At 36.6% G+C, this 22587-nt stretch overlaps 1 protein-coding gene and 1 pseudogene across 19 annotated transcripts in view; both read left to right on the plus strand.

Moving 5' to 3' along the window:
- MLLT10 (MLLT10 histone lysine methyltransferase DOT1L cofactor) overlaps positions 1-22587 on the plus strand; it is a 233864-nt gene that overhangs the window by 98847 nt on the left and 112430 nt on the right. For 18 of the 19 annotated variants that reach the window (XM_027073587.2, XM_027073585.2, XM_027073590.2 and 15 more), the window contains 3 exons: positions 9761-9864; positions 11273-11366; positions 13194-13289. In XM_027073587.2, coding sequence (XP_026929388.1) covers positions 9761-9864; positions 11273-11366; positions 13194-13289 — 294 coding nt within the window. The remainder of the gene's footprint in view (positions 1-9760; positions 9865-11272; positions 11367-13193; positions 13290-22587) is intronic. The other variant, XM_027073594.2, reaches the window with a different exon arrangement.
- On the plus strand, positions 30-7969 carry LOC113603612 (NADH dehydrogenase [ubiquinone] 1 alpha subcomplex subunit 5-like; annotated as a pseudogene).

The raw sequence follows: 22587 nt of genomic DNA on the forward strand, positions 1-22587 counted from the left end.
TATTAGTATTAGATAAAATTTGGAACAATCTCAATGAGATTGTTCCAAATCTCATTCTGAATCATGTAAATCAGATGTGGGTGAAATTCTGGGTATGGTCAATCCTGAGGCAAAATTCCTTTCCATCTGTGACCCTGTGAAATATAGGAAAGGTGTCTGCTTCTAAGATACAGTGGTAGGATAGGTGTAGTATAGATAGTCCCATTTTGAAAGGGAGAAGTTAGAAGGCAAAAAGGGGTTACTGGACTAAAGCAAAGCAAGTTTGTAACTCAACAGGACGGTTTTTAGGTTCTAAGATTGAGAATAATTCTGCGTGGCTTGATGCTCTGTCCTCTGAGCCCATTGGGGTGGCCTTGCCCCTTGGTCGTCTTCTAATGATACTATAAGTTTAGGTGGAAGGCCAGAGTATTAGGGGTTTTTTTTGGAGGGGAGGGAGGGAGAGAGAGAAGCGGGGTTCACCCAAAGCGGGGCTCACCCTAAGGGACTCGAACTCATGAACTGCGAGAGCATGACCTGAGGTGAAATCAAGAATCAGACACTTAACTGACTGAGCCACCCAGGAGCCCTGGAGTATTAGGTTCTTTGCTTTCACAGTGTTTGTGTTCCACCCCCAGCGTTTAGCTGTATCTGTTCACCAGTGCCACAGAGGGTGGTTTCTTTACCACACTTTTAAGTCCCAAGTTTGTTCTGCTTGCTGTGTGACAGGCCAGTGAGTGAAGAGGCAAGATGTGGATGTAGAGAAGAGACTTGATACCGAACGCCAGCAGACCAAAGAGATGGCAGACTATTGTCCCAAAGAGCCAGTTCCTCAGCTAGAGATTTGAGCTTCTTTTATGTTAAGAAGAGGGGGAAAGTGGGAGGGAGTTGGAGTCAAAAGGCGACTGATACCTGTAGACATCAAGGAAGGTCAAGTAACTTCATTGTTCTTGGTCAGTTTGTTGTGTATAGGAATCTGGTCATGTTGTTCCTGTAAATCTTAAACACAGCATAGTCATTTATGTACTTCCTTATTTCCTCTGTCTCCTCGGGTGAGGTAGATTTTGGATTTTAAAAAGCAGTTTTTTTCAAATCTTAGCTGTAACATTCCTATGTGCAGGGCTAAGCAGAAGTTTCTGTTTTAGGTCATGGCAGCAAGGGAAATAGAAACAATATTGAGTCAGACACGCTAAATTTCTTCCTGGTATGCTTTTGTTTTTCCTTTAGTGTTAGATTGCCGTTGTTTGTTATTTGATGTTTTGGGCTTGGGATTTCTCTGTTGTTTTGGTCCACCCTCTCTCTTTGGTAGGCCCTGTATGTCTGGGCCTCACAGTTTCACCATTCCTTTCCTCCTCACCATGGCAGACTTATATTTGTGTCTTTGGAACGACTTGTGAGGAACAGAACTTTCTGCTTCTACCCCCAGCACTAGAAGACCTCTTAATTTTATTACTAACAGGGTTGGGAATTTGGGTTTGAGAATTTTTCCTGCCCCTTGCCTAGGTGTAAAGAGTTTTTCCTTTGTATTCCTAGTCATGGTGGGCCTTACCCATGTCTTGGATGTGACAGGGCTTGCTCCAGTCCCCCAAATGCTTTTGAAAGGAGTGTTTGGGTGAGAGGTAGGATTTCATATCTTACCATCAGTAGAGTCTGATCCTCTTCTTCATGCCTGAACCTCAAGGGAGATTTTTTCTGGTGGTTTTGTCTCCTTGGTATCAGTCTTCCCCGTGAACCCCTCATAAAAGTTCATGTAGTAGAGCCTGTGAGTGAGTGAGAACTCTTTTATCAGTGGTTCTAGTGGTTCTGCAGTATCATATTAGCCCTCAATCAGCCTTTAACAACAATGTATTAAAATTTTAGCTGATTCCTTCTTACATGCATGTCTTTCTCCATGTCTTCCCTTTCTTGCTGTATCAGTGATGGAGAGTCTGAACATTTTGTGCTCTTAGGAAGTTGGGGGGAGAATATGTCTTCTCTTGGATTTCAGGCTACTTGGTTGCCTCACAACAGCACATCTTTCAGTTACAAGAAGAGCTGTATTTTTGTAGTTTAACTGGCTTGTTCAAGTTATATTTGGAGTGATGCTTTCAGCTACTTCTTAGGTGGGGTTGGAATTTGGCCCCAGAATCCTTTTGATATGAGGCCTGTTTCTTTAATTTAAAAAATTAGGTTCAAAGGGCTGTGTGTCCCGAGCCTACTGGCACTGTCATGGCAGATTTGCTGAAGAAGACCCCTGGCCTTGTGGGATTGGCTGTATGTGAGAGTCCACACGAGAGGTTAAGAATATTGGACACAAAGATTCTTGATGTTCTTGAGCAAATTCCTAAAAATGCAGCATATAGGAAATATACAGAACAGATTACAACTGTGTTTGTATGTGTATGGTTACAGTGGAATCAGATGTTAAGCAGTTAGACCAACTTCAGGGTGGGCAACTGGAAGAGGTGACTCTTCAAGCTGAAAATGAATTAAGTCTGGCAGGAAAAATGATATAATGAAAACCATTGGAGCCTTTAGTGGAAGAGCCTCCTGCCAACCAGTGGAAATGGCCTATGTAATCATCATTAAATGACTAGTGTATTGATGGGAAACTGATGTAATTAAATGTTCTGTCATACTAAAAAAATAAATAGTTCAGTTAAAATATTTTCTAAAACAGGGAAAACTTTTTAGGCTATGAATTTGCCTCTTGAGTATGGCTTTATTCACATGCTTCACATTTTATTTAGATATGATTTTGTTTGGGAACAATTTTTCAATAATCCTCAGTTATTTTGCATATTTTCTTCTTAATCTAATAGCTAATATTTAAAAATAATCAAAATATTAAGGTGCTAGTATGGCTCAGTTGGTTGAGCATCCGACTCTTGGTTTCAGCTCAGGTCATTTAAAAAAATAAAATAATCAAATTACTTTTTTCTACTTTGATTCATGTGTCTTGGGGCTCTCTTGTTCTCCCTCTCTCTCTGTATATGTATGTGTATATACACACATTTACGCTTATAATTGTATCTTCCTGATGGATTGACTGTTATCGTTATAAAATATCCCTCTTTATCTTTAGTAATGTTTTGTCTCAAGAGTCTATTTTTTTTCTTTTTGTTTTTTGTTTTTGTCTGATATAATGATAGCTACTCCAGCCATCTGATACTTGCTCTTTGCGTACTATATCTTTTTTTTTTTTTTTAATCTTTTTAACTTACTTGTACTATCAAATCTAAAGTATTCCTCTTGCAGACAGTGTATGGAACTTTCTTTTTTTTAATCTGGTCTATTAATCTCTGCCTTTTGATTGGAATACATTCATATTCAATGCTATCATTAATATGGTTGGTTTTATGCCCGCCATTTTACTTTTTGTTTGCATTGTCTTATGGCTGCTTTGGTCCTCTCTTTTTCTTTTATAGTACCTTCTTTTACCTTAAGTGGATATTTTCTAGTGTACCTTTTTCATTCCTTTCATGATTTTTAAATTATATTTTTCGGGGCTATTTTCTTAGTGGTTGCTCTAGGGTTTGCAATATTTATCTTATCAGAATCTACTTAACTCCAGTAAGATATAGAAAATTCATTCCTATATGTCTCCATTCCTTTCCCCCTTTTGTGCTATTATTAGTAGAGATATTATGTTTGTATAAACTACAAACAATAATATATTGTTAAAATTATTGCTCTGTTAGGGCACCTGGGTGGCTTGGTCAGTTGAGTGTCTGACTTTTGATTTCAGCCCAGGTCATAATCCCAGGATTGTGGGATCGAGTCCCCCTTCGGGTTCCATGCTGAGTGTGGAGCTTGCTTGGGATATTCATATTCATATTCATATTCATATTCATATTCATATTCATATTCATTCTCTCCCTCCCCCTCCCCCTTTCCCTCTCCCTCTCATTTCTCCCTTCTTCCTGCCCCTGCCCCTGCCCCTCCCCTGCTTGTGTGCTCTGAGTCTCTTTCTCAAATTAAAACATAATGATTGCTCTGTATAGTCTTTTTTAAAATACACATTAAAAAAAAATGTTTATTTATTTTGAGAGAGAGAGAGAGTGGGTGGGAGTCAGAGAGAGAGAGGAAAACAGAATTGCAAGCAGGCTCTGACAGGGCAGAGCCTGACACGGGTCTTGAACCCATGAACCATGAGATCATGACCTGAGCTGTAATCTAGAGTTGGACACTTAATCATGTGAGCCACTGAGGCCTCCCCTTATCTTTTAAAGCTAAGAGAAGAAGACCACAGATATATTTATATAGTGTGTGTGTGTTGCTAGATACCATTTGCCATTTGTGTTTCTCTTCATTTCTTCATGTGGGTTCAAGTTACCATCTGGTGTTACTTTCTTACTCCAATATATCTTTATTCCCACCCTCTTTAATTGTGTTGTCATTGTGAAATATATTACATTTCTCTGTTATAGGCCCAACAATACAATTTATGGGCATTGTTTTATGCTTTTGCCTTTTGAATTAAGAGAAGAATGAGAAATATTTAATCATACTGTCTTTTATCTTTTTCTGTATAATCACCTTTGTTAGAGCCTTTTATGTGTGTTTATTAATTGGCCTGTTAGATTTATTTTTTAAAGATTTCAGCTCTATTGAGGTAAAATTGACTGGAGCTCTTAGACTGTGTGTGTGTGTGTGTGTGTGTTGTAATTGTTGTGTAGTGTCACTTGATTTTAGCCTAAAGAACTTCCTTTAGTATTTCTTGTTAGTCAGGATTGGAGCAACAAAATATCTGTTTTTGTTTGTTTGGGAATATCCTTATTGCATCTTTATTTATGCAATATAGCTTTCCTGGATATTGGACTCCTGGTTGATAGTTCTGTTCTTTAAGCTTTTTGAATATCTTATCCTGCTGCCTTCTGCTCTCCATTGTTTCCTTTGAGACTTCAGGTGTTAATTGTATTGTACTTTTCCTTGCTTGTGATGAACCATTTTTCTCTTGTTGCTTTCAAGATATCTTTGTTTGTTTGTGTGTTTTGGCTTTGACCAATTTGAGTGTGGATCTCTTAGTGTTTATCAAGATTTTTAGAATTGTAGATTATTGGTTTTAACCAGATTTGGGAAATTTTCAGCCATTATTTCTTTAGATTCAGTTTCTGTCCCTTTCTTTCATCTCTTTGTTTTCCCATACGTATGCTGGTGTACTTAATGGTGTCCCACATTTTTTGGAAATTGTACTTCAGGTAGTATAATCTAAAGAAGTCCCTTCTTCAGATTGTATAATCTTTATTGATCTATATATTTTTTTAAGTTTATTTTTAAGTAATTTGTACACCCAGTATGGGGCTCGAACTAATGACCCCAAGATCAAGAGTCACATGCTCTCCCCTCAGCCAGCCAGGCACACCTTTATTGACCTGTTTTTTTTTTAATTTTTTTTTTTTAATATTTATTCATTTTTGAAAGGCAGCGAGAGACAGAACGCGAATGGGGGAGGGGCAGAGGGAGAGGGAGACACAGAATCCGAAGCAGGATCCAGGCTCTGAGCTGTCAGCACAGAGCCCGACGCGGGGCTCGAACTCACTGACTGAGAGAGATCATGACCTGAGCCAAAGTTGGCCACTTAACCGACTGAGCCACCCAGGCGCCCCATTTATTGATCTGTTTTTAAGTCTGTTGATTGTTTTCTGACTACCAACTCAAATCTACTGTTGAGCCTCTTTAATGAATTTTTTAAACTCAAGTATTTCCATTTGATTGAAGTCTTTGTCTTCCAAGTCTAACATCTGGGTCCCTCCTCAAAGACAGTTTCTAATGTCTACTTTTATTCTTGTGTGTAGGTCACACTGACCTGTTTCTTTGCACGTCTTGTAATTTTTTGTTGAAATGGACATTTTAGATAATATAGTCACTCTGGAGAATGATTCTTCCTTCTTATGGGTCATGTTGTTTGTTTTGTCATTTATTTGTTTAATGACTTGGCTGGACTAATTTTCTTATGTCTGTTTACCCAACAGTGTGTAACTTCAGGTGGCCCTGCTCAAATGTCCTGGGGGGAAAAAAAAAAAGGCCTGACTTCTTAGGGTTGCCTGTGGATCAACATAAACCACTTATTAGTCAAAGATTGTGTTTAAATTAAGCCCCTTTAGCTAGTTACATTTTCACCCTTTATCACTTAATATGTATGTGATTTAGAGATTATTTTCTAAGGAGATCTGAGGTTCTCTCTGTCGGTTGTTCTCGAACATGTGCAGCCTTAAGCATGCATGCAATCTTTCAGACCATCACGTATGAGTGTGATTTTATTTTCAAGTCTAGATTCGCAGGAGTTGCCTCTGGGTCACAGTAACTTACTTTTCAGCCAGTTTTTTGTACTAAAGCCTTATGAGCCTTATTGGCTGATGGATCTGTGTGTGGCTTTAGGGAATGCTTTTACATTGGCCTCGAGTCCCACTTGGATTTTTCCTGAGTGGGTGCAACTTAGTTCATGTACATAGCCTTCTATACCCCCAGGGATGAATGTGATCCTAGGAGGGCCCTGATTTCTTGTCTTTCTCTCATTCTCTCTGTTAATTTTCAGCCTGGTTTTACTTGTTTCTATTAGTACCTTGGAGCTACCAGTCCTGTCTTAATTGCTTGCCACCAGAGTGATTGATTGATTACTTTTAATGTTTATTTTTGAGAGAGAGAGAGAGGTAGAGGGACAGAGAGAAAGAGGGAGACACAGAGTCTGAAGCAGGGTCCAGTCTCCGAGCTGTCAGCACAGAGCCTGACTCGGGGCTCGAACTCGTGAGCAGTGAGATCATGACCTGAGCCGAAGTTGGACGCTTAGCCAATTAAGCCACCCAGGCGCCCCTCTGCCAGGGTGTTTTTGACAGTGTCCTTAAGCTTCTCCACATAGTCAGTCCTCTCAGGCAAAGCTGTTGGGCTCTTTGTTCTGAAGATGTTCCATACCCATGTGCCTTTCTGAGAATCTCTACATTACTGCTCTGGAACTGGGGATGGGGATAGCACTCTGCTTCTCCTGAAGAGACACAGGTACTCCAGCAGTGTGCTGGGAGGAAGAAAGGGTATAGTAGCCCCCTGGTTTTCTCAACCCATTTCCTCCTCTCATGGAACTTCCATTCTACTAGCAAAAGGGGGAGGGATGATAATGGCCTCAGGACCCGTGGCCTGTTGTTAGGGTGGGATTCTATGAGTGAGAGCTACCAGCTATAAGTAGGATGAGAGTCACTGGAGACTGGTTCTTCTAGGGTAAAACGATAGCTTCAGACTAGGAGCTGAGGGGAGAGGGAGCCTTATCTTCTCGGCCACACCCACCCAGAGGGGAATTTCCATCACAAGAAGCTGTGTGTGTGGTAGGGTGGTGATGGGAGCAGATCATGCCTCAGATTCTAGACTCTCACTGTTCTTAGTGAGATTCAGTACACTTTTTCAAAAAACAAATTTTCCACTGTTTGCTGCATGTCTTTAGGATAATTTTCAGAGACTCTCTCCCCAGTGCCCTCCAAATCTTGGAAGTGGAGAGGGGATCCATGGAGCTCTCACTTCACCATTCCAGGAGTCTGGAAGTCCTTCTCTCTCTCTCTTTTTAATATTCATCATAATTTTTAGTTTTATTGAATTGTCAAAAGGTGGTGTCTTTTCACTGTTTTGGAAGTTAACTGAGAGATTCTTTAAGGCCCACTTGCATATTTTCCATGAATTTTGCTATATAAAATGTTACTGTTTCAGTCTGCTCTGTCTTTTCTTTTTTTAATCTTCTTGATCATTTGTAGGTTAAAAAATGTATGTTACAGTTTCCCATTGTAATTGTTTGATACTTTGTTTTTGTAATTTGAACGGATAGAGATGCTCTTATTCACTGTGTCTGGTTTGGTTTTGTTGTAACTTGGGATTTTACTTGTTAGAGGTATAAAATAATAAAGAATTTTTTAATGTTTATTTTATTTTTGAGAGAGAGAGGGAGACACAGAATCCGAAGCAGGCTCCAGGCTCTGAGCTGTCAGCAAGGAGCCCAATGTGGGGTCCCAACCCACGAATGGTGAGATGGTGACCTGAGACCCAGGTGCTCCTACAAAAATTATTTTAGGGACACCTGGGTGGGTTACTCGGTTAAGTGTCTGACTCTTGATTTTGGCTCAGGTCATGATCTCACGGTTTGTGAGTTCGAGCCCCATATCAGTCTCCGCCCTAACAGTGCCAAGCCTGCTTGGAATATTTCTCTCTCTCTCTCTCTCTCTCTCTCTCTCTCTCTCTCTCTCTCTCTCTTCCCCCCTCCATTCTCCCTCTCTCTTCCTCCATCCCTCCCTTCCTCCCTCTCTCTCTGCCCCGCCCATGTGCTCTCTTTCAAAAATAAAACAATCTTTTAAAAAAAATTTTTAATGTTTATTTAGTTTTAAGAGAGAGAGAGAGAGAGAGCACAAGCAGTTGAGGGGCAGAGAGAGGGAGACAGAATCAGAAGCAGGCTCCAGGCTCCAAGCTGTCTGCACAGAGCCCAACGAGGGGCTCAAACCCATGGACCTCAAGATCATGACCTGAGCTGAAGTTGGATGCTTAACCGACTGAGCCACCCAGGCACCCCCAAAAATAAAATAATCTTAAAAAAATAATTTTTCTCAGTCTGAATCCTTGTATTTCAACAGAGGAGTTTAAATTAACTTACCTGACTAGATACTAGGCTTTTTTGAGAACTGTGTTCTTGTAAATATTGTTGAATTGTGTTATTCTGGCACCACAGTGCATAATGGGGGAAAGCTCTCTAAGTTTAAAAATATATGTGGTCCCACTGAAGTTGGCTAGCTTATACCTTGTTACTCTTCAGAAATTGGTTTCCTTTTAAAAGTGTTACCGATTTTATTGTAGACATTAATTTTTGTATACTCAACTTCTAGTCAGCTGATTAATTTTCTTCATTATACACTGATACTCATAGATTGCCATTTATATAGTTGAGTTCTTCATGAAAAGGTGGTACTGTTTATCAGCTATTTTTACCCGGGAAAAGGACAAGATGTAAGTCAAAGTCGGTGGCAGTGTTTATTGGTCAGTGTCTCCTGGGGGCATCTCTGACCTCCTTAGCGAAAATGTCTTCCCCGAAGGCTCAGTCTGTCAGGTTGGCAGGCTGAATGGCAGCTCAAGTAGGATTCTTGTGAAGAGACGAAATGGCCTAAATTTCGCTCATCATCCAGGACCATGCTTCATCTCTTAGGTCCCAACTCCTTGTGTCAAACTCCCGTAGATATGCTTACTTCCAGCAGAGGAAAAGACGAATCTTTTTTTACACTCTTGTCCCAGAAATCAGTTGAATATTGGTGAGGAAGTTTTAAGACCAAGGTGTCGTAGGCTATGTCCTGGCCCCTGGCCTTGGTGCCTGTGAAGATTCTCGCTGCTGTGCAGGGTATTTGAGCCTAAGGAAGACTGGGTCTTTGTGAAGTTCCACTAGTACTGTTTACCTATCCTTGTTTATGTCTGCATGTTGGTAAAAATCAGATTACTGACAGAAAAAATGAATTCATGTTTTGAAGTAAAGTAGGTTAGACAGTAAACCTAATCTTGACTTCTGAAGATAATTGTAAAACTCATTTTTTTTTTTAATGTTTATTTTGAGAGAGAACAAGCAGGGGAGGGGCAGAGAGAGAGAGAGACAGAATCCAAAGCAGGCTCCAGGCTCTGAGCGGTCAGCACAGAGCCCGACGTGGGGCTCAAACCCACAAGCCATGAGATCATGACCTGAGCTGAAGTCGGCCACTCGACCGACTGAGCCACCCACGTGCCCCTAAGATTCATTGCTATAAAAACACTTGTAAGGTTTTTGCTTAATTTTGTTTATTTTTTCTATCCTAAGACTTGCTACATTTGTGATGAACAAGGACGAGAAAGCAAAGCAGCTACCGGTGCTTGCATGACATGTAATAAACACGGATGTCGGCAGGCTTTCCATGTGACGTGGTAAGTATGCTTCTGTCGTCGTACAAAACCGAAATTCTTGTGCTTCGTACAAGGAAATACCTTGTAAATTAAAGGCTTAGGTACTCAAATATTTACAGTAAATTTTATTGGGATGATTTCTGTGTTTAGAGTTTCTTCTAATAAAGATGATTCTAATAATTGAATTTACCAGAGCAGATTTTCAATAGGTGGATTCTGGTTCTCATGTTTTATTTAGTTTCATTTTGTTTAAAATATCAGTGTTTGTTACCTAACCTTTGATTTATTGTTAGGACTGAAAGAGCTGATGTAGGTAAACTTAGTGCGGTGCCTGCAATATTAGTAAGGATTTTAATCAATGATCGTGTTTCTTCACTGCATGTTTGAAGGTGGGGGAGAGGGGGAAAGCAGTCACTATCATATTCTCAGTATTCTGGTGGCTACTTCTTAAGAAGTTACTTAAGATATTTTTTTGGCATAAAATTTCAAGAGTAAAAATTATCCTAAAATAAAATATTCAACATGATAGACAACAGTTCAAAATTAAAGTTTGGGAATAATCCAAGGACTTGTTACTTTTAGGAAATAGTCTGTATTTAGCAGCCAGTATAGACACATGCTTTATTTCCTGAGCTTTTAGTGTATGCGTTTAAGAAATCCATTTTAGGTTAATTTTGGGGAATGGAAAAGACTTTTGGTTGTATAAATTCTGTAATTAATGAACTTAATTTTTCTAAGATGAAAGTTCTTTCTTGGGTAAAGATATATGCTAATACTACTGTAACTTTGGAATGTTAAAAGTGGAAGGCCAAATTGACAAGATAATGATTATAAACTTTAGCACTTTGTGGGTTTTTTTTTAAATGAATATCATAACTTTAGGATTCGATTCCATTTCTTCTATTGTTTTTGACTGGAAAACACAGCTTATGTTTATCTTGCCTCCTGTATGGTTCTATGAACTGAAGCATTTCCTTGTAACAGTACGTAATCTGCATCTATGGGGCACATCCCATCCCAAGTCATTTCAGTCCTTTAGAAGCCTGGCCTTTCTGTTAGTACCTGTGATAATAGAGCGAAGAAGTAAAATGGGTGGGGGGTATCTTAAAACAATTTAATGTCTATTTGGTAATGTTAAACATTTATATATATGCATGTTTAAAACATACATAAATCTTCATTCTTACTAGAGGTAGATGGATCAAAAGTTTATTATAAGCTACAAATATAACTTAAAAAATATGTACTTGATCACAGTAAGAATAAAGCTTTACATTTGCCCCCTTTACTCTTAGATGTATAAGGTTTAATTACAAACCTTACATGCTTGGAAGTGAGTTTTAATTTATTTATATATACATAACTGTAGTTTGAGATTTAATGTATACGTATTATATTTATATATATATTTTTTGGCTTTTATTTTCAGTGCTCAGTTTGCTGGACTACTTTGTGAAGAAGAAGGTAATGGTGCAGATAATGTCCAATACTGTGGCTACTGTAAATACCATTTTAGCAAGCTGGTAAGAATTTATCTTGAACTTGCAAAATTCTGTTTTATAAAAAAGGCATAATAGCTGTTGCTTTTCTCTTGATTTTTGTGTGAAATTGTTTGCAATTTCATGGTCTCTCCTGGGATTTAAAAGATCTAGTAATTCTTAAAGATTTTGCTTTGCTTTGGTTCATTTATAATGATGAATATTATAAAATAAGTTCTATTAATTAATAGTAAATGTTAGGATACATTTAGTAGAAAAAGCATGTATAAAGAACTCTATAATCTAACTCTGGTGATTTTTCTCACTTGTTAGTCATCTTTTTTGCTATATTACTATTATTTACTTATTTTCATTTTTATTTACTAGGAGATAGTAAAATTGAAACAAAGCTGTTTTGTAACTTCTTGGTTGAAGATGTTGAGAAAAATGTATTTAAATACAACTTTGGGAATATTTTAGATTTTTGCGAATTTTTACTGTTACATAATAGCATAGATGATTGAGTTGGTAAAATTTGGTTAGTTGTTACATATATTGTGTCCGTTTTCCTTTGAAGGATCGATATTTAATGTCCTAAGTGTCTATTTTTTTTAGTCTTCAATGATGACAGATTTGTACACGAAAGTTTAAGTTTTCTTTGTTTTTAATGTCTTGTTTATATTTATTAACTTTCCCTTGTGAATGGAGCTATTTTTTTATTCCTTTCTTTTAGGTAAATAGTAAGGGCCTCTTACTCATGAAATCAGCTCATGATTCTCTTCTGGTTCATGCATATGAAATACTTAGATTGTGTAAATATATTGCTTGCTATCAAAAACTTTTATTTTAAGAACAAAGAATATTGAAGTGTTTTAAGACTAATTTTGAGATAGTAAAATTGAAAATTTTGCTTTCTAGATGTTAAAAGCATTTTGGAATCTTAGTTTTCTAAATGGAAGATGATATAGATCAAAATTCAGAAATAATGAAAATGGATTATGAGAGTCTGTAAATTGAATTTTCTCATTGCTAGTTATTGACATGTTGTTGTCCCATTTGCTAGTTAGGGAGGAAAAGTCTAATAATTTAATAAGATTATTTAACCTACATTTGCATAGAATTTGAATGCCTTTCATAGCCATTTTTGTCTAATTTGAACTAGTTATGGTACCACCCAGTTTTAAATACCTCAAATAACTCTCACTGTCATACTTTATTATGAAATTGTTTAAGTATTTTAAACAGAAATGTGCATACTTTTATTAATGCTTTGAGAAATGCATGGGTCTAATGCTGACATTTCCTTTAATTTTTTTCTTAATGAATTACAGAGACAAGTTTTTAGAAAACTATGCCCTAATACTGAAAGTATGAGATATAAAGGCTTCTTGCTTTTTCTAGTGCGGCAGAAAACTTTTCTTTTCTTCTAGTCTTGGCATCCTTCCTCAGTATGGCATTCTCTATTTTGGTTGGAACTCCTTTTCTTTTTTAAAGAAGACAATGAAAAATTATAGTTGATTTCTTTTAAGAGGTGGTTTTGTGATAAAGTGACAAATAAGCTCCTGCTTATTTGAAAATATAATCTATTTTCACACATTTTCATATATGTACAAAAATATGGCATTAATGTTGAATTTAGGTTTAGATTTTCCTTTATAATGCAATAGACAGCATATAGATGGTGTCTAAACTGGATTATATAGTTTGAAATAGCAAGGTGGTTTTTTTTTTGTTTTGTTTTTTTGTTTTTGTTTTTACTTCAGTAGACATTTTTAAATACTGCACACTTGAATTGGTTTAAGCCTAACAGAAAGATTATTTAAAATTTTTTTATATACATATACATGTATGTATATATATTTTCTTTTTTAGAAAAAGAGCAAACGGGGATCTAATAGGTCATATGATCAAAGTTTAAGTGATTCTTCCTCTCACTCTCAGGATAAACATCATGAGAAAGAGAAAAAAGTAAGTGGATTTGTTGTTGCTATATATGTAGCACATCTACTTAATAGTTTTTTTTTCCCTTTTTTATATAAAATTAAGTTCTTGATAGCTGGATTGAGACATGGAAATACTGAAAATTTTTGACTAATTGAGAGTATAAAGTCAAAGAGTAGGTTTAAAATAATGCCATATTTGTGAATATGTTTGTATGTACCTGTTTCAACTGAAAATTTGAAATACAGCTTGACTGAAAGCATGAGAGATTTCTTGCATGTGTTACTGTGGTCATCTTGTGAAATCTTTAGGTGACTTCAGCATTTGTGGCTATACATTATTAACTGACTATTTCACATGTAAGTAAAAATCTCATCATCTTTTTCACTTTATAATGGAATAGTTTTAAAGTTCTGTATATTCTTGACTTTTTCTCCCCCAGTGGTGCTGCTAATGGTTTATTATTATTATTTTTTTAATGGCCAAATGTAATATCATTTGAGAATATTTTATCTTTTAATAAAGCACTAAAAGCTTGCCTGATACTAATCTGTCTTTTTCTGACTTACCTTTTTTCTGCTTACATTTTTATTTATTTTAAAGGATAGGATATGTGTAATTTTTAGTGAAGTAATAGTAAGTACAGTAGAATCATTCATAGGTTATATTGCCAACATAGGAAAAGGATACTACTGTGAATTGTTTTTAATGAAGTGAGGATAAAAAAGACATCTTCAATTGGAAAGTAATACTACTCTTAAACATTTGGTATAAACTAGTTTGGAACCTTTTCATGTCTGTAAATTCTTAGGATTTGGGAACAGATTTGATTTGAATTTATGTGTGTGTCTTTTTTTACGGTAAACATTTTTAAAGCTTAAATTTTTAATTTTGAACTTGGGTTTTCAGTTATGAGTGAAATAATTATAACTTTGTATTTGCCTTTATAGCATTTGTTAGGTTTATATATATGTTTTATAGACCTTATAGGCAGCAAGTATACATATTCATCTTGATTTCTTTAATGAGGTGGTTTTGTGATAGTGACAATTATAGGGTTCTATTTTGCAGTCTTGTTTGGATTACTGATGGGAAAATGGCAGATTGGGTTTAATTAGCAGTTTTACTAAGAAGCGCTGTGAGATTTTATGTAAGCTTATTTTAATCCACGAATGAGGGATATAGGTAGGGCTCATTGTAAATTATGACGAGGGAAGTCTTACTGATGATACTCTTCTCTTCAGCCATTTCATGAGCATTATCTTGTTTAAAGAAGTGTTTGTGGTATGACCATGTTTATCCTAATATATGCCCGTCATGGTTGTTTTTAACGGTCAGTTATTAAATGTAGTACAGTGTTTAATAAATACAGTGCTAATGACTATATTTATCTTTTTTGTTGTAGGAATGAGATTTTCATTTTATGAGTGTTTTTACAGTTGAATACTAGGTTAACAACGTTGTATTTAGTCAAACTGTTTAGCTATGAATTTTAGCAGTTGGTATTTTCATTAGTATATGAATACTATTTGCATTTTGTTTTTGGCATATGTAAGATTAGTATAACTTGATTTTGTTGTCAAACTTAAAATCATTTCTACATTTTATTTTGTAATAGTTTTTCTGATAATCTATAAAGGCTAGGAGGTACACATATTATACATTTATTATTGTTGGACGTGGTTGCTTGCCTTGGGAATATTTGGGAAGGGACTTTTTTTATTATGGTATGATGCTAAATGATAATACAGCTGTAAAGACTGGGTGTTATAGACTGTGTCATCCTCTATCCCTCTTTATCTCTTTTAAGATTTTAATATCTAGTAGGTTTATCTAGTATATTCTTACCCTGTTATAAAATGTTGCATTGAACGGTAGCACTCACAATCCATTCTGATTTTAGAATACTGTATATTGTGAGGTGAATTTTGGTCTTATTCATGAGGTATGTTGGAGTCACTCTCCCTTCGAATTTTTTTATCTACCTTCATACTGGTACATATTTTAAAATCTATTTTAAATATTTTGTATTAAGTTATAACTAAGTGGTCATAAAGAATATTTCATACTGATTGTTGTGCTATCCAGATCCCTTATTTGAAAATGAAATCAACAGTTTATAAATTACCTTTTTATGTAACTATGAGAACATAAAAAAGTGCATAGTTTTTGCTTTTCAGAGAATTTATGTGTGACCCAAGATATATTAATACTGGTTAGATATTAACTGTGAGAAAGGAAAATTAATAGTGAGTTACAACTTTGAATAAAGGACAGTTTCCATACAAATGGAAAAGTTGGCATATATATGTATTTTTAAAGGAACAAAAGTACGTGTTTGAAATGAATTGAAACTATGTATAGGAGGGGTTTAATTCAGTCATTACACAGTTTGTATCTTTAAGTATTGTTTAAGAAGAATACCCTCTAAGACTATTTTTTTTTTAATTTTTTTTTTTAATGTTTATTTATTTTTGAGACAGGGAGAGACAGCATGAACGGGGGAGGGTCAGAGAGAGAGGGAGACACAGAATCTGAAACAGGCTCCAGGCTCTGAGCCGTCAGCACAGAGCCTGATGCGGGGCTCGAACTCACGGACCGCGAGATCATGACCTGAGCCGAAGTCGGATGCTTAACCGACTGAGCCACCCAGGCGCCCCTACCCTCTAAGACTATTAATGTTCATTATAAAACAGAATTTTCTTTTAAGCCTAATATTTTTATGTTTACAGATGTGAGATTGTGGGCCAAGGTTAGGAAATGGAGAAGGGGTATTAGACATGGCAATACGTGGTTGTATTGTGAGGTTCCCAGCTTCAGAAAGGATTTTTTTCTGAAAGTTAATTTGTGGGTCTTTATTTAGAAATCTGTGGTTATTTAATGCATTGAGATAATGCAGTTCAAATGATGCTCAGACACATCCTCTCCCTACTCATTAATGTTAACTAATCCATGATGTATTAAAAGTGTGGTATTATACTTAACAATACTTTGCAGCAAAGTCACCATTAGTGACAATGTATTATGTGGAAATGCGCTCATTTCCATGTAGGTTTCCTAGAAAATTGTTCTGTCCACTACTGTAGCTATGAGGGATTATCTCCTGCAGTGTTCTCCACCCCCCTTACTTGCTCTACTTTACTGTTACTAACAATTGGCAATAGATAAAGGAGCTTTTGCCAACATAAATATTGTTAGTGTATGCTGGGTGTTTGTGGGAGGTAGGTTTGCAGTTAGTGTTTTGTGAACCACAGATATTGACTTACCGTTTTGTAGGAATACTCATTTCTTTGAAGAGAACTGGGCTACTTCTGTGGCTCTCAGAGGACAAACTCTCATTCACAGAGTTGTCATTACTTTTCTGTATCTTTTTAAAAGTTTTCAGCATTGAGAGCTACCTGTCATCCCCTTTCCTTTTTTGTGTACTTTCCTTTTGGAAATCTTCCACTCAAGTTAAAGCTTTAAGCTTCTACATGTGCAAAGAGTTAAGAGAGGGCAAGGTCTTTTCAGGAACAGCAGTTAAGAATGCCTGGGGTGTGTGTTTGGTGGGGCTGAAGAGTGACAGGAGACCACTTGGTCAAAAAAGGGCAGTTCCTGAGGATTTTATAAGTGATGCTTGTTTGATCCTTCATCCTGAGGTGTTGGGCAGCCAGCCAAAAGGATTAAAATTTTGTTGACTTCTGATTTTGCAATAATTTTAGACTCTGAGAAAAGTTGAAAAATAGTACACATTTCTCTGTACCACTCACCCAAATTTTCAAAATGTTGACATTTTAAGCTTTATCATGTCGTCCCTCCCCTCCCCTCTTTGCTGTCCCTCTTTTTCACTCTGTGTATTCTTTTTCTGCATTACTAGAGAATAAATTAGAAACGTAATACCCCTTTAGCCTAAGTGTACTACTCAGTGTGTAGTTTTAATAAAAAGGGGGATTTCCTACATGATTATAGTACAATTATCAGAATCAGTAAATTAACATTTTTTACAGAACCATTAGCTAATCTGCACATCCCATTCAAATTTCCCCCACTGATATCCTCCATACTGACAGGGGAAACTTTTTCTGGGTCAGAATCCAATCCAGGATCACGTTTAGTTGTCATGTCTCCTCAGCTTTTCAGTCTGTTCCTTCTGGAATATTTCCTTAATTCTTTGTCTTTCATGACCTTGATGACTATGAAGCCCTGTTTCAGGTTCTTGGAGACATTGCTTTGATCTTAACAGTGGATTTTATGGTCACACCCTTGTTTTACTCTTCCTGGAATGGTTTTCTGAGAGTACTCTTCAGTACCTTGTTACTCTTCAGAAATTGGTTTCCTTTTAAAAGTGTGTTACCAATTTTATGTAGACATTAATTTTTGTATACTCAACTTCTAGTCAGCTGATTAATTTTCTTCATTATACACTGATACTCATAGATTGCCATTTATATAGTTGAGTTGTTCATGAAAAGGTGGTACTATTTATCTTTGTCTGGAAGCCATTCTTTACTTTTATATTGTCTGCTTTTTGCATAGTATATGAATTTTCAGGACCACCAAATAACCTTTCCTGATTTAGTTTATCTCTGTATTCCTTTATTTTTTTAAACAAAAAATCAGATTGCACTTGCAACATACCACTTCAAAAATCGCCTTAGTTAAATCATCCAATTCATTAAATACACTTTCTACTTTCTGTGTTACCACAGGCAACAATGTTGTTAAACTTTCAGCTTCTATATAACAAGGACCCCTTTTCCTCTAATATACAATTAAATTTCTCTCACTTTGTTTTATGCTCTGGATAGCAGCCTTCCTGAAAGGCCAGAAGGTTTCAAGTAATAGTCTCTTCAGTATTCATTAGTCTTTCCTCATAATCTCCTGAAAGTCCTTTTAGCTTTTGCCCATTGCTTAATTCCATGCCACTCCCCCATCTTAGGGTTTTTTGTGATGGTAGTGTACCACGCCTCATAACAAAATCTGAATCAGTTACCTATTGCAGCACAATAAATTTCCCTAAAGTTGGGTAGCTTTACTATAATAAACATTTATTGTCTCACGGTTTCTGTGGGTCTGGAATTTGGACTTAGGGTTTTTCTAGCTCAGGGTCTCTCATCCGATTGCGGTCAGGATTTTGGCAGGAATACAGTAGCTTGAAGCTTGATTCAGGCTGGAGGATGTGCTTCCAAGGTGGCTTAGTCCCATGGCTAGCACGTTGGTGCTGGCTGAGTAAGAACCTCACTTTCTGGCTGCGCGTGAATTTCATTAGGGCCGCTTAGGTGCTGTGTGACAGGGCACCTAGTTTTCCCCAGGGTGAGTGATCTAAGAGCAAGGTGAAAGCTGCAGATTTTTTTCTTTTTTTACCGTTTATTTTTGAGAGAGCGAGTGAGCGCAAGCAGGGGAGGGGCAGAGAGAGGAGACACAGAATGCAGAGCAGGCTCTGGGCTCTGAGCTGTCAGCACAGAGCCCGATGTGGGGCTTGAACTCAGGAACTGCTAGATCATGACCTGAGCTGAAGTCGGGCACTTAACTGACTGAGCCACCCAGACACCCTGAAAGCTGCAGTTTTTTGTGACCTAGCCTTGCATGTTACATGTTGCCTTCCCACCCCCCTTGTTGAATGACTTTTTTTTTGGTGGTAAAATATATATAAAATAGCATTTGCCATTTTAACCACTTTTAAGACACTTCATTTTTGCAATATTCTGTTGGTTACACAGAGCAGCCTATTCAGTGTATTTGGATACTACCTATGGGCAAAGATCATGGGATATTCTTGGAGGCTGGCTACTCCACCTTGAGAATTGGGCAGATACCCTGTTTCCTATTAAATTTTTCACTTACAGGTTTTAGCATCCATTGATGCTTCTACCTGAAATAGTGTTTGACAGAAAATAATTTTCCATAATTCATTCTATATCCATTAATTAGTTGGTATTCTGTAAATTAGAGCTTCCCTCCCTTTCTCTCGTTTTTCATCAGTAATGGGGAAGGGAGGACTCTATAAAGGAAGTAGCCATAGATACAGGAAGAAAATTAGGAGAGATCTGGTATGTGAATATTTTAAGAAAGTTAGTGCTCAGCAATTAGATGCATTTGAGAGATCAACTAATATAAAGCAAGTATATGTCTTTTGGATCTAATGCTGAAGAAGTTCTTGAGACAGTCTCAGTGTAATGGTCAGAGGAGAAGCTAATTGAAGTTGGTAGATGAATAGAGTAAATGTGAGGAAATGTAAATAGAGTATTTAACTCTTTTAAAAGAATCTTGGATGTCAATAAGAGGGAAGAAATAGGGCAATAACCAGAGGAATACATGATACTAAGGTGTAGTAGTGAACAAGAAGAATACTTTGTCTTCCTGTATTGTGGGAGGAGGAAGGAAAGAGTCATTTAGATCCTTAACTTGGTCACCTGGATAATGAAGCAGAGAAAATAGGTATGGACAGAATCCTAAGGGAGATATTGCTATGCAGATTGGGTGTAAATATAAGGAAAAGGAACAAGTGAGTTGTTGTCAGAAGTGTTTAAAGTAGTAAGTCATGGGATCCAAGTTGGATAAATAGATGGAAGTGAAACTAGGGGACAGGGTCACATAGATTTGGACAAAATGTTGGAGCAAGGGTCTGGAAGACTCATTGAGGTCCAAGAACAAGTAAGAGTGTGAATCAACGCAAAGTTATGGAGAAAGTATAGATCATAGTGGTTTAATATTTCACTGGTCGTTCTGACATCAGTTATTGCGAGACAGGTCTCCATGGGTCTCTCAGATTCGTACACATCTTATGAATAGAGGCCTTGACTGCCTTTGTTCCAGGTTATCTTTTCAGAGTTGTTTACGTAATGAACAGTCTTGGAAAATGGAGGCACCGTCATCAAGAGCAAAGGGCAGATTTGCTTATAGCCATGGAAAATATACAGAGATAATATCTCTTTCTGGGGTATTTGGCAGTAGGCCTGCTTACTGTTCAGAATTGGGTTTCCTAAGCCCAAAGTTCCTCTCCTGTAATGAAACCCACTATGTATGCAAGCATCATTTGACACTTTTCAGGTCATCGTGTTAAAACTGGGACTTGGGGAACCATGGAAATGCTGACATTTCTGGCTACTCCTGTTGTTGTGAGTAATAAAGCCCTTTGTGTATAACCAGGACTCTAGTATCTTCTTGCAGCATCCATGAAGCTGGCAGCTCACTTGTTAAATAGGATAGTAGACCCTTTGTAATTTCTGGCACAAGATGTTATTATACGCATATTGAAGAAGAGAGAATTTAAGTGAATGCTATTGGAATTGAGGATGTTCGGGAATTGTGAGATTTGTCTACCTAGGATTAACCTTATTTTGGCTAATTGTGGTCTTGTGGTCAGGGCTGTTGGGATACTGTGGTTGAAGGTCTTACATGGAGTAGGGAAGAATTACCTAAAGAAAAATCATGGGCAGACAAAAACAAGAGATACCTACTAGTAAATGACAGAGCCAGGATTTAAGATCAAGTATGCCTGACCCCAAAGTCCATGGATTATTTTTCATATATCTTCCTGTCTTTTTCTTGGAGGTTTAATAATCACATTTCTTTAAAAGTTAGATAAATCAGATATATTACAAAACTTTTCTTTTGTATGAGTACACATGGTGAAGTTTTTTCATGTTCTAAAAAGAATGCTAGTGCAAAGAATCTTGGGAATCTTTTTTTCCTTATGAATCTTATACAGTGTTTCAGGAGGTTGTTATTTACCTAGTAAATGTTTGGGAGAAGGGATTTATAAAGAGTGTGTAGCTTAGAAGGGATAGATACCTTGTCAAAGAGGATGGATGACAAGTGAAAATTACAAGTTGGTGTGAATAACCTTTTTGAAATTTTTCTTGAATTTAGATGTTGAAGACAAACATTAATACAGTGTGCATCAATTAAATGGCATGTCCATGAAATGGGCTTTTGTGACTAATTGAATTGGTTGAAGGCTAAGTTCTTTAGTCTATAGAGTTATTATCTTTCGTAAGGTTGAGATTCCACAAGACACAAAGACTCAAATGCTTACATACATTTAGGTGTTTAGGGTTATATTCCAGCTATCTAAAAACCATAGCATTATGGAGATTAAGTGACTATAAGGAATTGTTTTACTATTATAATACAAATATTTGTCAGTATATTATCTATGTTAAACTATCTAGTTTAATTTCCTTTTTCATAGTTGAAGAAATAAGGACATGCATGTTTAATTGATAAACGTTTATGAAGCATCTACTGAATTTCAGACACCATGCTCATTTCCTAGGAAAACAAATTAAAAATGTAGAGCGTCTCATTGATATTAAACAGTTTGTCCAAAGTTATACATTTGGGAGCATAATAGTGAGAAAGCTCAGTTTATATTTTTAAACTTTTGTGCTCTGTTCATTTGACTTGTGTATGTTTCAGAAATGGAGCTACAAGCCATGAGAGTGTTGAGTAAATAGGTGAAGTTTAATGAAAAGATGTTTACTGTATTTCATCTAATTTGACTTGTCACTGATTGATACATACCACTAAGAAAGAAAAAAGGATGCCGAGTAAATTGTGACATAGGATCACTGTAATATACGTGTCCATTTTATAGGTTTAAATAAGTTACTTAGAATCTGTTAAATATGGCATGTCAGGAGCTTAAAGTTCATATTCTTTCCCCCAAATAAGTATTAGATAATTACTTTAAGGTGTATGTATAAAATGGTTATTTATCACTATTTAGCTACTTATAGCACCTAATTTTTAGAAATGATATAAATGGCCAAGAATAAATGAAAAGTTATGACTCGTGTGGAGTGGGATATGTGTGCCTCACATTTCTCATTGTGTCTAGGTGATATTAGTATTTAATCTCATAGGATTGTTGTAAAAATTAAGTGAATTAATGCATCTAAAAATGCCTTGGCACTTCTTAAAAAATTTTTTTTTTTAAGGATTTGTTTATTTTTGAGAGAGAGAGTGAGGAAGGGCAGAGAGAGAGAGGAACAGAGGATCCCAAGCAGGCCCCACACAATCAGCGCAGAGCCCAATGTCGGGCTCGAACCCACCAACTGTGAGATCATGATCTGAGCCAAAGTCCAATGCTCAGTTGATTGGGCTACCCAGGTGCCACCCCTGCCTTGGCAGGTCTGAGAAGTGCTAGTTGGAAATCTGGTTGTCCGTGCAGAAAACTGAAAGACATCTTAAGTGTTAGTTAATATTATTAATATTATTATATTTAAAATCCATGATTTTAAAAGACAAATAATGGGGGAAGGGCCTTTTAATAGGAGTAAAAGATGCAGTATATATACAAAAGATGCAATATGCACTTAAATTTTTTTTAGTTAAAAACACT

The sequence above is a fragment of the Acinonyx jubatus genome, chromosome B4 (genome assembly GCF_027475565.1).
Source record: "Acinonyx jubatus isolate Ajub_Pintada_27869175 chromosome B4, VMU_Ajub_asm_v1.0, whole genome shotgun sequence".
NCBI classification, from domain to species: domain Eukaryota; kingdom Metazoa; phylum Chordata; class Mammalia; order Carnivora; family Felidae; genus Acinonyx; species Acinonyx jubatus.